The 14986-nt window shown below is 44.8% G+C and overlaps 1 protein-coding gene across 1 annotated transcript; it reads left to right on the top strand.

Moving 5' to 3' along the window:
* The first annotated feature begins 600 nt into the window (after positions 1–600).
* LOC115575314 (myosin heavy chain, fast skeletal muscle-like) lies at positions 601–14627 on the top strand. The gene is made up of 40 exons (XM_030407247.1): positions 601–730; positions 833–1044; positions 2077–2220; positions 2294–2450; positions 2546–2573; positions 2661–2772; positions 2855–2947; positions 3107–3170; positions 3357–3455; positions 3530–3633; positions 3718–3856; positions 3948–4066; positions 4173–4322; positions 4398–4568; positions 4645–4954; positions 5060–5151; positions 5506–5593; positions 5674–5791; positions 5889–6012; positions 6824–6960; positions 7051–7306; positions 7402–7644; positions 7749–7925; positions 8009–8154; positions 8241–8331; positions 8416–8805; positions 8887–9013; positions 9624–9742; positions 9830–10026; positions 10469–10652; positions 10737–10902; positions 10990–11114; positions 11188–11496; positions 11821–12024; positions 12105–12230; positions 12323–12493; positions 13386–13490; positions 13596–13691; positions 13797–13931; positions 14162–14627. The coding sequence occupies exons 2-39, from the start codon at positions 841–843 to the stop codon at positions 13914–13916; spliced, it is 5805 nt and encodes a 1934-aa protein (XP_030263107.1). The 5' UTR covers positions 601–730; positions 833–840; the 3' UTR covers positions 13917–13931; positions 14162–14627.
* The last annotated feature ends 359 nt before the right edge of the window (positions 14628–14986 follow it).

Genomic DNA, 14986 nt, shown 5'->3' with positions numbered 1-14986 from the left:
GTTGAACTCCCCAATAACAAACAATCTGATTGGCCAAAGAGCAGAAAGTAATTTTCATTCCAAAATAGTGATTTGAACTTTGTCCTGTCATCCGTCTGGAGTTTAATCCACTTAATCCAAGCAAGGTGCCTTGGAAGTGACTGAGCAGGTGGTTCTGAATCCGGGATGAACATGAAGGTCACGAACGTCACGGAGACACAGAGTTACGTATCGTTTAATACCTATTAATACTCACAATGTCAGTTTCCGTCTCTAAACCCACATTATAACACTAAACACACTGATTAAGCTGTTCATTATGAATTAAACATGAGATGTCGTCTCACTGAACACAAACACAACACGCTCGTTAAGCAGCTAATGACGGTTCCTGACAGAATGGAAGGCGTGTAAAAATAGTGCTCGGGGATCATCGCCTGCTGCTGCCGACATCTTCCTATTACCACTCCAAGATCCCGTCCCATATTTAAGAGCGGGCCAGAGATCGATAATGCGACTTGATTGACGTTTGAAAGGAGTGACATTACCAAGTTTGGAGCGTCCGGTTCGCTTCAGCAGCACATTCGTCTTGATAAAAGGAGCCTCAGCCTCCTGCTGGGCTTCACTTAGTGACTGACCGTCGGTGAGATCCATCATTTTCCCTTCTGGTGGCTGTCAACGTTGGTGGATCTGTGTTTGACCTGCGGCACTGAAGATATCTGATCCGACTCTACAGGGGACTGTTGACCCGGTATGTACGAAACAACAGAAGACATTATTTAGTTGGAAATATTTCAAGTTTTTTGATTAATTGGACTTAAGATTGAGTTTTTTATTTCCTTTTTATCCTCAGGTATCAACATGAGCAGCGACGCCGAGATGGCCCAGTACGGGCCGGCAGCCATCTTTCTCCGCAAACCCGAGAAGGAGCGGATTGAGGCCCAGAACCGGCCGTTTGATGCCCGGACAGCCTGCTTTGTTCCAGACCCCAAGGAGCTGTACATCAAAGCAGTCATCCAGAACAAAGATGGTGGCCAAGTCACCGTGAAGACTGCAGCTGACGAGGTAAACAAGTGCAATAAACATTCTGTACATCTATTCCAAGAAGCTGCATTTTTTGGGATTTACGGTAAAATGTGACGGATGTTTAACCTTCATCGAGTCGACTATTGTTCCACATCCACCCTGTAGCTTTTCTGCATGAAGTCAAATTTGGCCGTCATAAAAACATCATATCGTTAAATATCACCAAGGTATCAGTCGTGAATGTCTAATAGATCGTTTTTGTTTCCTACATCAGTGGTTTATCACACTTTACGTTGCTGTCAAATTACCATCCAAAAATAATGTATCACTCACAACAGTAAAGTCATATTGTAAATAAATGAGCTGGAACTCGAAGCGGAGGTGGAAAAAGAAAACACATTAAATAATGTAAAACACTGCAGCTGCTTTAAATCTGGATGGTGTTCAGTAAAGAGTGTATGATTTGTGATAAATGGGCTGTAACGTGTGAAATACAGATATACGACTTCACATCTCAGCAGGTTTGATGCTTTATTTGTTGAAAGAAACCAACATCTTTAAAGTTTATGTTTACATTTTATATTCCCTCAGTGAAGTTTTATAAGTTTTGCTGTTTGTACAAGCAGTTTTTTTCCACCCTAGTGTTTGTTTTTGACGATTTAAATGAACGAAATTAGTGTAAAAAAGGAAATAAAGAGATTTTTCTGTTTATTTTCAGTGAGATTGTTATTAAGGGGCAGTTACAGGCTGATAAATAAATAATTCAGTGTGTTCAAACACCTTTAGATTAATGCCAAAACTTAAACTTCTGACAGTTTAAGGGGGAAAAAAATCAGCTCATGACTTTTTACAGGAGCCCAAAACCAAACCTGTCCTCCAGATGTTCAACAACAGGCCACAGAGGCGTTTTAGGATCATTCTAATACATTTCCAGGAATAAGAACAGTTTAATGTGCTGTCTTTCTTTTCCTGGTGCCGATTTCTTTTAGTTCTGCAGCACGAATGCTCTATTATGAGGGCTGTAATGAGGTGCTGCATCTTCTCTCTCCTCCTCTTACGTTATCTGTCCAGATGGTGACAGTCAAAGAAGAAGACTGCCACCCCATGAATCCCCCGAAGTACGACAAGATGGAGGACATGGCCATGATGACCCACCTCAACGAGCCGTCTGTGCTGTTCAACCTCAAGGATCGTTACGCAGCCTGGATGATTTATGTGAGCGATGACAGGGAGGTTTATCATCTCGTCACGTGTCGGAGTGATTCTCACACTATCTCCTCCTCTGCAGACGTACTCCGGCCTCTTCTGTGCCACGGTGAATCCCTACAAGTGGCTGCCGGTCTACGACCCGCAGGTGGTGGCGGCCTACAGGGGCAAGAAGCGCATGGAGGCCCCGCCGCATATTTTCTCCGTGTCTGATAACGCATATCAAAATATGCTCACAGGTAAGAAAGAGTGATGTGAGCCTCGAACGACACGACGTTCATTTTAAAAAAGATCTCGATCCTGAAGCTTGTTTGTGTTATTTTGTCCGCTGCAGATCGTGAGAACCAGTCTGTCCTGATCACGTGAGTCGTGTCATATAGCGATTAAATAAGGAAGTGTACAGACTGATTCTTTTCAGCTGTGTTCATGTGTTTATTCTGTGTTCTCAGTGGAGAATCCGGTGCAGGGAAGACCGTCAACACCAAGCGTGTCATCCAGTACTTTGCGACAATCGCAGTTGCTGGTGGCGACAAGAAGGAGCACTCGTCTGGCAAAATGCAGGTAATCCCCTCGACGAGACGCGAGCTGTGAGATAAAAGGGGGAAGACTGTGGGATCCTGATGAAGCCGGCTGTGTTTTTCAGGGGACTCTGGAAGATCAAATCATCTCAGCGAACCCTCTGCTGGAGGCGTTTGGGAACGCCAAGACTGTGAGGAACGACAACTCCTCCAGATTTGTGAGTACGAGCTCTAAAAAGAAGATCTTTGAGGAAGAGTTGCTTCTTTATATCTCTCAGAATCATCTAATATAATTCCTAAAATCTAATAACAACACTTTCATGTTTTCTTGTGCAGTTTGCTCAGTTTAATTGGATTTATTTTGATTTTTTTTTTAGGGTAAATTCATCAGAATTCACTTCGGAACCACAGGAAAACTGGCTTCCGCCGACATTGAAACCTGTAAGTTTTCCCAATCAAACAAACTTGATTCCTAAAAAGCTGTGACGCCGTAAAAACAATAAAAAGACGATATCTCGAAGGGCAGACACAACAGGTACATAAAGGACATCACTACATGGGCTCAGGAAGACTTTGTAAAACTGTTTGCGTCATTAATCATTAATTAAATGTTCTATACGACTGTAGATCTGCTGGAGAAGTCGAGAGTGACGTTCCAGCTGTCTGAGGAGAGGAGCTACCACATCTTCTATCAGATAATGACCGGACACAAATCAGAGCTGATCGGTACGACGAGGACATTACATCTCACGGATGTTATAGAATAAACTCTTTAAACTTCTTGATGCTTCTCTCTGCAGAAATGCTTCTGATAACAACAAACCCCTACGACTTCCCCATGATCAGTCAGGGGCAGATCTCGGTGGCCAGCATCGACGACAAAGAGGAGCTGCTGGCCACAGACGTGAGTTTCGCCGTCTCTCGCCTCCCGTTGAATCACTCGCCGCGTGTTCCCGTCGCCTGCTCACGCTGAATTTTAATACCACAGATGGCCACCGATGTCTTGGGCTTCACCAACGAAGAGAAGATGTCCATCTACAAGCTGACCGGCGCCGTGCTGCATTATGGGAACATGAAGTTCAAGCAGAAGCAGCGCGAGGAGCAGGCGGAGCCCGACGGCACCGAGGGTGAGGCTCGATCGGTCAGCCAGTCTGTTGGTGTTTGTTTAAAACGCGCAGCAGATGATGGTAGACTAAAAATGCTGTGTTTGTCCCTCAGTGGCAGACAAAGTGGCCTTCCTCATGTGTCTGAACTCTGCCGACCTGCTGAAAGGCCTCTGCTACCCCAGAGTGAAAGTGGGGAACGAATACGTCACCAAAGGCCAGACGGTCCCTCAGGTGCTGCGGCGAGATTTAAAAATGTCAACGAGTGCGACTGCTGTTTGCATTAAAAAGCCTCTCTTTGTGTCATTGACTCACGTTTCTTTTAAAATCTCCCGATCAGGTCACGAATGCCGTCGGCGCTCTGGCCAAGTCCGTGTACGAGAAGATGTTCCTGTGGATGGTGATAAGAATCAACGAGATGCTGGACACCAAGCAGCCGCGGCAGTTCTTCATCGGGGTGCTGGACATCGCCGGGTTCGAGATATTCGACGTGAGTTTTGGACTCGGAGCTCGCTTCGGATCGGCGTCTCCGTGTTGTTGAGTTAACGGTTCGTTGTCGTCACAGTACAACAGCATGGAGCAGCTCTGCATCAACTTCACCAACGAGAAGCTGCAACAGTTTTTCAACCACCACATGTTCGTGCTGGAGCAGGAGGAGTACAAGAAGGAGGGGATCGACTGGGAGTTCATCGACTTCGGGATGGATCTGGCCGCCTGCATCGAGCTGATTGAAAAGGTTGGATTCATCTGAACATCAGCAACATTTTAACACCTTGTATATTTATAATGTACGCCTGTGATTGACCCGACAGCCGATGGGCATCTTCTCCATCCTTGAAGAGGAGTGTATGTTCCCCAAGGCCTCGGACACCTCCTTCAAGAACAAACTCTACGACCAGCATCTTGGGAAAAATAACGCTTTCCAGAAGCCGAAGGTGGTCAAAGGCAAACCCGAGGCTCACTTCTCGCTGGTGCACTACGCCGGCACTGTGGACTACAACCTGACCAACTGGCTGGAGAAGAACAAAGACCCTCTGAACGAGTCGGTGGTGCAGCTTTACCAGAAGTCGTCCATGAAGCTGTTGTCCTTCTTGTACGCTTCATTCTCTGGAGCTGAAGCAGGTGAAATATTGAAATAATTAAGGGAAGATACGGAGACCAGGGGGCGTCTTTACCGGACTTAATACTTGGACGAATATTGAATAACACTCTGTTTCTGTTGTGTAGAATCGGGCGGAGACGCTGGAGGTGGAAAAGGTGGAAAGAAAGGAGCAAAGAAGAAGGGCGGCTCGTTTCAGACGGTGTCTGCAGTTTTCAGGGTACAGAAGTGATGAAAATGTGTTTATAATTCTGCTGGGTTTGTCTCCTGACACCAAGTAGGACAGCTAACTTTAGCTGCACGGCTAACGGAGCAAATAACCTCACTGCAGCTACATTTAGCAGCAGTTAGCGCCTACTTTAGCAACAGGGCTATCATTATCTGACCATCAGGACACGTCATAAATCACCTCCTACTGTCACTGTGTAGACAAGATACAAAGCAAGAAATATGTGATAAAAACACTTGGACATCTGTTGTGAATTTAAAGGAGACAGGATTTGTAATTTGCTGCCTCGGAGGACAAACCGCTCGTCTTCTCAGTGTTTTATATTCTCATCTCGATCTCCTGCAGGAAAATCTGGGTAAACTAATGACCAACCTGAGGAGCACCCATCCTCACTTTGTGCGCTGCCTGATTCCAAATGAGGTTAAAACACCAGGTACAAGAAAAACTTTACAACTTTACAAACAGAGGCTCCTGAAGATGAAAAACTTGATGTTGACTTTGTTGCGTCTGCAGGGATCATGGACAACCACCTGGTCATCCACCAGCTGCGCTGTAACGGCGTGCTGGAGGGCATCAGGATCTGCAGGAAGGGATTCCCCAGCAGGATCCTGTATGCTGACTTCAAGCAGAGGTCAGCACAGATTCAAACCTGAAATATCTGAAACTTAAAGAAAACTAATGCTTGTCCTTCAGTTTGTGATAATCTGCCTTCATCTTTAATGGAACAGATACAGAATCCTGAACGCCAGCGCCATCCCCGAGGGACAGTTCATCGATGGAAAGAAAGCTTCTGAGAAGCTTCTTGGCTCGATTGACCTCGATCACACACAGTACAAGTTTGGCTCGACGAAGGTTTGTGTTCAACTCCCTCATAGGGTTAAAGGTTAAAGGATGAGTTCACCCAAAATATAAACTTCATCTCCTCACCTTCATGCTGATGGGAAGTCAAGTGAAGACACATTTCTGGAGCTTCACAGCAAAACAGCGTAACTTCTTTTAAAATGTAAAATAACTGAAGGATAAACATCAAATGGCTCCATACAGATCGTCCAGTTTAATACTAGTCTCTAAAAGATCCTACATTGATTTAAAAAGACGTACTTACACCCTTAACAAAGTTAACATTTTCCCTGTAGCTGCTGAGCTAAAAGCGTTTAGCTCACATACCGTCTGAAGTGGCTGCACGAGCTCGACTGCCAGCTGGAGACTTCTTATAAAACAGAAATAACAATAAAAATGCTTCTGTACAGCTTGTTCGGAGTAATCCAAGACTTCAGAAGCCTCAAAATACTAAATGTGTGATTTGAAAACACCTTATTAACAGCCTCAACACGCGGTCGAGCTCGTGCAGCCACTTCAGACGCTATGCGAGCTAAATGCTTTCAGCTCAGCGGCTACAGTGAAGATTTTGGCTTGAAAAAGGTCGTAAATAACGTCTTTTCAAATCCTCTTGGGATCTCTGGGCTTCTGGAGACTTGGATTATGCTTGATGAGCTTAATGGAGCCATTTTATATATTTTTTCTGTTATTATTTTAACATTTGAATTCAAGTCTCCAGCTGCTTCAGTTGTTTAGGAGAATGCTGCGACGCTGCTGAAGACTGAATTATCATTTCTTGGTGAACTGTAACTGGATGCAGCTTTAACACACTGTGTGGTTGCAGGTCTTCTTCAAAGCCGGCCTGCTCGGCACTCTGGAGGAGCTGCGAGATGAAAAGCTGGCTTCTCTGGTGACTCAGACTCAAGCGCTGTGTCGTGGTTACCTCATGAGGAGAGAGTTCTCCAACTTAATCGCACAAAAGTAAGATCAGCACCAACAATCCTCCCTCTACAGCGATAGACACAGAACCATTAACATACCAACTAAACGCCGTTGTTGTATATCTTGCAGAGACTGCGTCTGGATTCTGCAGTACAACTTGCGCTCGTTCATGAACGTGAAACACTGGCCGTGGATGAAGCTGTTCTTCAAAATAAAGCCACTCCTGAAGAGCGCAGAGACGGAGAAGGAGATGGTGACCATGAAGGAGGACTTCATCAAATGTAAGGAGGATCTGGCCAAGTCAGACTCCAAGAGGAAGGAGCTCGAAGAGAAGATGGTTTCTCTTCTGCAGGAGAAGAATAATCTCCTCCTGCAAGTTCAATCTGTGAGTATCGCAGCAAAAATACTAATCTGATTATCGCAAACTACTCTGCAAACGATCAAACATCAGCGCTCGTTCTCTCTGGGGAATCTTCACAGGACTCTGAAAATATTTGCGACGCGGAGGAGAGATGCGAAGGCTTGATCAAGAGCAAAATCCAGCTGGAGGCCAAACTCAAAGAGGTGACCGAGAGACTGGAGGACGAGGAGGAAGTGACCGCCGAGCTGACGGCCAAGAAGAGGAAGCTGGAGGACGAGTGCTCCGAGCTGAAGAAGGACATCGACGACCTGGAGATGACCCTCGCCAAGGTGGAGAAGGAGAAACACGCCACGGAAAACAAGGTTTGTCATCGCCAAGTCATCTGTAAAACAGCTGTAGGATTTCACGAGGTCCCGTGAGTCCAGGTGGAGTTGGTATATGTTTGTATTTGTACGTCTTCCTGCAGGTTAAGAACCTGATGGAGGAGCTCGCCGGTCAGGACGAAAACATCGGCAAGCTGACCAAAGAGAAGCGAGCTCTTCAGGAGGCTCATCAGCAGGGACTGGACGATCTTCAGGCGGAGGAGGACAAAGTCAACGCTCTGACCAAAGCCAAGTCCAAGCTGGAACAGCAAGTGGACGACGTGAGTGGCTGCAGACGGTAATTAAACTGAAACACCGGGGATGCACGACATCTTAATTAACTCTGTCGTAATTTGCCGTCAAGCTCGAGGGTTCGCTGGAGCAGGAAAAGAAGATCCGCATGGACCTGGAGCGAGCCAAGAGGAAGCTGGAGGGGGATCTGAAACTCGCCCAGGAGTCCCTGATGGACCTGGAGAACGACAAACAGCAATCTGAGGAGAGGATTAAGAAGTGAGCTCGTGCGCTGATTATGAAGAGCACGAGTGAGGAAACGAATCTGGAGTTAAACTGACTCGTGTGTCTTCGTGTCTCTGCAGGAAAGAGTTTGAAAACGACCAGCTGTCCGGCAAAATTGCAGACGAGCAAATGATCAATAACCAGCTTCAGAAGAAGATGAAGGAGCTCCACGTAATAAAAAAACAGATTAAAGTCTTAAATTAATCAGAAGGAAAACAACCAGCCGTCCCCTCACGATGGTGTGTTTGTTTTCAGGCTCGTATTGAAGAACTGGAGGAGGAAGTCGAGGCCGAACGCGCCGTCCGAGCAAAGATCGAGAAGCAGCGGTCCGACCTCTCCAGGGAGATCGAGGAGATCAGCGAGCGGCTGGATGAGGCCGGAGGAGCCACCGCCGCCCAGATCGAGATGAACAAGAAGCGCGAGGCCGAGTTCCTCAAACTGCGGCGCGACCTGGAGGAGTCGACGCTGCACCACGAGGCCACGGCCGCCGCGCTGCGCAAGAAGCAGGCGGACAGCATGGCGGAGCTGGGAGAGCAGATCGACAACCTGCAGAGGATCAAACAGAAGCTGGAGAAGGAGAAGAGCGAGCTGAAGATGGAGATCGATGACTTGGCCATCAACATGGAGACGGTGGCGAAAGCCAAGGTGAGATTTTAACACCTGGAGTCTCTGATTATCTTAAAGAAATGTGTTTAACTGGAGGAATTTGTGTCGACGCTTTTTCAGGTGAACCTGGAGAAAACGTGCCGCTCGCTCGAAGATCAGCTTCTAGAGCTGAAGACGAAGAGCGACGAAAACACGCGACAAATCACCGACCTCAACAATCAGAGGGCTCGCTTTCAAACGGAGAACGGTAATTTATCTTCCTGCTTTCATTAGAAATCCTCAAAGAGACAAATCAACATAAAACTCCTCTCACCTGCAGCCCAGATCGTTCTGGTGTTGTGTCTCCTCCCAGAAATCACCCGGTAACTCAAGAGTCCACAGACGGTTTCATGTTGGAACGAGCAGTTTCCTTCAGTATGGTGATTTTTTTATTTACGATTCATAAATTGATTCTTTGAATCCTGAATCCACTAATTAACTGGTGATTAGTCTGTTAGCTGAATGTTAATACGTCACGGGAATTACCATCAGTGGGCCGGTGGATTACTGCTAGATTATCCGACGGCGTCACGCTCGCAGGAATAAAGATATTTAGTGTGTTGGCTTCACGTGAAATCAGTCGTCTGCTCTGTAGCTTCAACACTCTACAGCAGCCTCAAAGGGTCAAAACTCAAACTCCAATGTCCAATTAGACCGTGAGTCTTCTTTTTCCTCTCGTCTATTGTTAAAGAAAATAGTTGCAGCATGAAACTGCTCACAATGAGTTCTGTGGATTGTCTTGAGGAACCAGGTTATGATCTCAGGACAGAGACGATGTTGTTGATCTGAGAACCATCTTGTTCCTTGGCTGTCTGTAGCTGAATTTTCCCGACAAATGGAAGAGAGAGAAAGTCTCATTTCCCAGCTGACGAGAGGAAAACAGGGCTTCACGACACAAATCGATGAGTTGAAACGCCTCATCGAGGAGGAAACAAAGGTAAACACACGTGTGCTAACGCTCACTTTTCTAGATGACTTTGCTTTTTTTCCTCGTGAAGCTCCTTATCGGTGTCGTTCTCCACAGGCTAAGAACGCCCTGGCTCACAGTTTACAGTCGGCCCGTCACGACTGCGATCTGATCCGGGAGCAGTTTGAGGAGGAGCAGGAGGCCAAAGCCGAGCTGCAGCGCGGTTTGTCCAAAGCCAACACGGAGGTCGCTCTGTGGAGGAACAAATACGAGACGGACGCCATCCAACGCACCGAAGAGCTGGAGGAGGCCAAGTAATCAAACGTTTCATAATCTCCCTTTTCTCTGATTAACGGCGCAGTGTGAAGGATTTAAGGGGGTGTGAAGCCTTTTGTGGCTCCAGAGGAAGCTGCATGTAATCTGTTACATTGCCACTTTGCATTATGGGTAATGTCAGAGCCAAGTTATGGACAGTTCAATAAGCAAATCATTAAAATCGACCCAGCAGAAGCAGATATCTCCTTTTTTATTCCATGTGTTCTTCTTGCTTTTCAAAACCTTGCGCCTACATTACCCATAATGCAACTTAACCACTGAGTGACATCACTGGAACTGGAGGCTGGAATATTTCTCTAGAACTACTTTAGAATATTTTTACCAGTAAACTTCCAGGGAAATTGTTAGTAAAATACGTGTCTGTAAAATAAAACATGACTCTATTTTTAGAGTTATTAACGTTTTTTTCTGTTTCGACAGGAAAAAACTCGCCCAGCGTCTCCAAGAGGCCGAAGAACAAATCGAGGCTGTGAACTCAAAGTGCGCCTCGCTGGAGAAAACCAAGCAGCGCCTCCAGAACGAGATGGAGGACCTCATGGTGGACGTGGAGCGCTCCAACAGCTTGGCCGCCACCCTCGACAAGAAGCAGAGAAACTTCGACAAGGTGATTCATCGCGCCAAACGCGACATCGATTGTCTTTATATCACATCCTGAATTATTCATGGCTTCACGTTTCACCGGATTCAGATTCTGGCCGAGTGGAAGCAGAAGTACGAGGAGTCGCAGGCGGAGCTTGAGAGCGCTCAGAAGGAATCTCGATCTCTGAGCACGGAGCTTTTCAAATTGAAGAACTCGTACGAAGAAGCCCTGGATCACCTGGAGACGATGAAGAGGGAGAATAAAAACCTGCAGCGTGAGTGAAATGTTAGTGTGAGAAAACAAACAGCTGAGGTGAAAAACTTCTTTTCCTTTAAAAACCAAACCCTGCGTGTCGTTCCAGAGGAGATCTCAGACCTGACGGAACAACTCGGGGAGAGCGGGAAGACGATTCACGAGCTGGAGAAGTTCAAGAAGCACGTGGAGACGGAAAAATGCGACATGCAGACGTCGCTGGAAGAAGCCGAGGTACGACCGATGACAAACACACCCGAGAAATAAAGCTAAAGAAGAGTGTAAGTAACCAAATAATGTGTTTCAGGCGTCCCTGGAGCAGGAGGAGTCGAAGATCCTGCGCGTGCAGATGGAGCTGAACCAGATTAAAGCCGAAGTGGACAGAAAAGTGGCGGAGAAGGACGAAGAGATCGACCAGCTGAAGAGGAACAACCAGAGGGTGATGGAGTCCATGCAGGCCACGCTGGACGCCGAGGTCCGCAGCAGGAACGACGCCCTGAGGGTGAAGAAGAAGATGGAGGGAGACCTGAACGAGATGGAGATCCAGCTGAGCCACGCCAACCGGCAGGCGGCCGAGGCCCAGAAACAGCTGAGGAACATCCAGGGACAACTCAAGGTACAGAAATAACACGAGACACAGGAAAAGTTAGCACACACAGAGGAGCTAGCACCGCATACGTCTCTCGCTCTATATGCACATAAACGTTTACATCTTAATGTATGATGTACGCCGAATTAACAAGAAGTCCCAAATGATTAAGAATTCGTCATTGAAAGCGTTTCACAAAGTTTAGAAAGTTTCTTCCAACTCAACAACTCACATAATTGAGCGATTTTATAATGCAGTCTGGGGAAACGTCATCTTCTCGCTGTAGTAGAGGCAGAATGGCAGAAAACATCAAATCCAGATCGTTTTAATGATCAATTAATGTGTTTCTAGGACGCCCAGGTCCACCTGGACGACTCTGTGCGAGGGCAGGACGACATGAAGGAGCAGGTGACCATGATGGAGCGCAGGACGACCTTGATGCAGGCGGAGATAGAGGAGCTCCGAGCGGTCGTGGATCAGACGGAGCGGAGCCGCAAACTGGCCGAGCAGGAGCTGGTCGACGTCAGCGAGCGGGCCGGACTTCTGCACTCTCAGGTGGGCTGTCAGACAAGTTTAAACAGATTGAACGAACCCTTTTCACCTGCAGGAGTCTCATCTCTGTCGTCTTTCTGCAGAACACCAGTCTGCTGAACACGAAGAAGAAGCTGGAGACGGACGTGACTCAGCTTCACACCGAGATTGAGGAAGCTGTTCAAGAAGCCAGGAACGCCGAGGAGAAGGCCAAGAAAGCCATCACTGATGTGAGCTCTCTCACAGGGATCTTATTTCACTTCACACAGACTGAAAGATATTTAGATAATTAATATAATTCTCCTTGTGGTGACACCTACAGGCGGCCATGATGGCCGAGGAGCTGAGGAAGGAGCAGGACACCAGCGCTCACCTGGAGAGGATGAAGAAGAACCTGGAGGTGACGGTGAAAGACCTGCAGCACCGACTGGACGAGGCCGAGAACCTCGCCATGAAGGGCGGCAAGAAGCAGCTCCAGAAGCTGGAAGCCAGAGTACGTTTACTGTAATCCAAATATATCGACATTTTAAATATATTATATTAAGTATAGTGATAGAAAATATGTGTTTTGTTTAAATCTGTGATCTCAGGGAGGAGTGAGACTGCAGAGAAGCAGAAAACACAGAAATAAATGTGTTGGAAATAAAAAAAAAATTGGAAAATGCAAAGGGAATATAATACAGACATAAAAATATAAATATTTTAATAAATAAAAAAAATCTAAGAAGAAAAATGCTGAGTTAAATGAGAAATGGGGAATTTAATAAAAATACAAATTAAAAAAATAAAAAATTCAAGCAGAAAAATCAATTTCTGTCTCATTTTATAAATTACTTGATGCCCACATTTATCTTTAATATACTTTTTAGTGCAATTAATGGCATGTTTGTAATTCAGGTAGTTATTTATTTATTTGCTTTTGGTTTTGGTGGCTTTAGTCTTTTATAATCTGCAATAAAATAGAAAATAATGATCGAGAATACACGTTGGAATGTTCTCCAAGGACAAATTGTTGACAGTCTGACAGATTTATTTGTTTTTTGTTTTTTTTCAGGTGGCTTGAAATAATTTTACTTTGGATGCAACTGCACAACATTGTTTAAATGTGTTCCACAGATTGTAAAAGAAAGAAGAACTTTTTGGAACAAAGAAAAATATGTTTCTCATTAACTTTTATCTCGACTTTGAATAATTATTGGATCAATTTTACACATCATGGTTCAGGAGTTGTGAGCCTAAGATAGAAAGGTGACATGGTGGAACAATTTACTATGAGCTGTCTGTAAAAAAGACGACTAAAGTAATTTCCCCTGGTGTAAACAGTTCAACAGAAGACCTACAGATGTTTGAAATCATAGAAACTGTCCTGGATTCTCCTTTTTCAGGTCCGTGAGCTGGAAAACGAGCTGGACGCTGAGCAGAAACGCTCCACAGAGGCCGTCAAAGGAGTCCGGAAATACGAGAGGAAAGTCAAAGAGCTCACCTATCAGGTAAAGTTACATCATCACCGACTGCAGGTGTAAACATCTGTACTGGACTAAAGACTGATTAAAGACAGAATCCAGCCGTTAACTCGACCTGTCGACCGTTTTCAGACTGAGGAGGACAAGAAAAACAACGTGCGGCTGCAGGATTTGGTCGACAAGCTGCAGAACAAGATGAAAGCGTACAAGCGACAGGCCGAAGAAGCCGTGAGTGAATCACAACATCACAATCAGCAGCAAAAATCAATCCGGTGGTTCTGTCGATGTGTCGGATCGCCAATATGTCCAACGTGATTGATGATTGATCTGCAGGAGGAGCAGTGCAACGTGCACATGGCCCGGTTCAGGAAGGCCCAGCACGACCTGGAGGAGGCCGAGGAGAGAGCCGACGTGGCCGAAGCTCTGGCCAACAAGATGCGAGCGAAGAGCTGAGAAACAGGGACGAAGGTACCAAACAGCTTTTAATTTATATATACAGTAAATAATAAATAATGAAAAAACTTCTGTGTGGTTTATTCTCACAGTTTGAGTGCAGTTGTGGGGAAAAAAGTGCTCTTTCAGTGAACGATTATCATGTTTTTATCTTCTATAATCAAAGCTGATGTTAGAAATTAACTATTTATATTAAGTTATGTCTTAATAAACATAGTTTTTATATAAATGTGTTTGTTTTTCAGGTACAAGAAGGACAGGGAGAGTAGATGAACGTCGGACTTCTCGTCTGTAGGAGAAAACCTGCATGAAAGAGTTTATAATCTATAAAACAATATTAATATCCGATCATGTGAATTTATATCATAAAATGTTTTTAAGAGATCTTCCGTCAAATAATTCCGGGAAGCCCTGAAGGAAAGTGTCAAATAAAAACATTCTGATGATCGATTTTGTGAATCTGATCTAAATTGTTTCTTCAGTTTTTTGCAAGTGAACAAATAATTAACTCGGAAAAATTATCCTGACGAAAAAAAACAATAATTTCACCTGAAAACATAATTTTTTTTAATAATTTATACTTAAAAAAAAAGTTTTACCCTGTTTTACAGATATAAAAGGGCGATTGGCCTCTCTGGGCTTCCGTACATTAGTGAACATTGTCATTAATACATATTTAATCACATAATAAATCCATAAATCACATAAACACTTTCAAGTCTCCAAATAATGAAATGAGATTAATGTTAAATTAATAATAATAATAATAATAATATGGATTTAATTGGAGCGTTAATAAAAATAAAAACAACTTTAAATAATTTTGATAATTCTCTGCTTCTTCTTGTTGTGAACAAGTATTATATTATCTAGTTATTGTGTTTAACACAGGCTGGTTCATACAATCAGGAAACTACATGAAGCACCTTATTAAATATTAAAACACAATAAAAGAAGCGATGATAAATCTTCTTTACTTCCTGGTCACATAATGCAAAACGATAAAAATTACTGAACAATATTCCAGCAGAAGACGACGACTGTAAACACGTGACGGAGAGTTTAATGAA

The sequence above is a fragment of the Sparus aurata genome, chromosome 23 (genome assembly GCF_900880675.1).
Source record: "Sparus aurata chromosome 23, fSpaAur1.1, whole genome shotgun sequence".
NCBI classification, from domain to species: Eukaryota; Metazoa; Chordata; class Actinopteri; order Spariformes; family Sparidae; genus Sparus; species Sparus aurata.
This window is presented reverse-complemented; position numbering and strand designations above follow the sequence as displayed.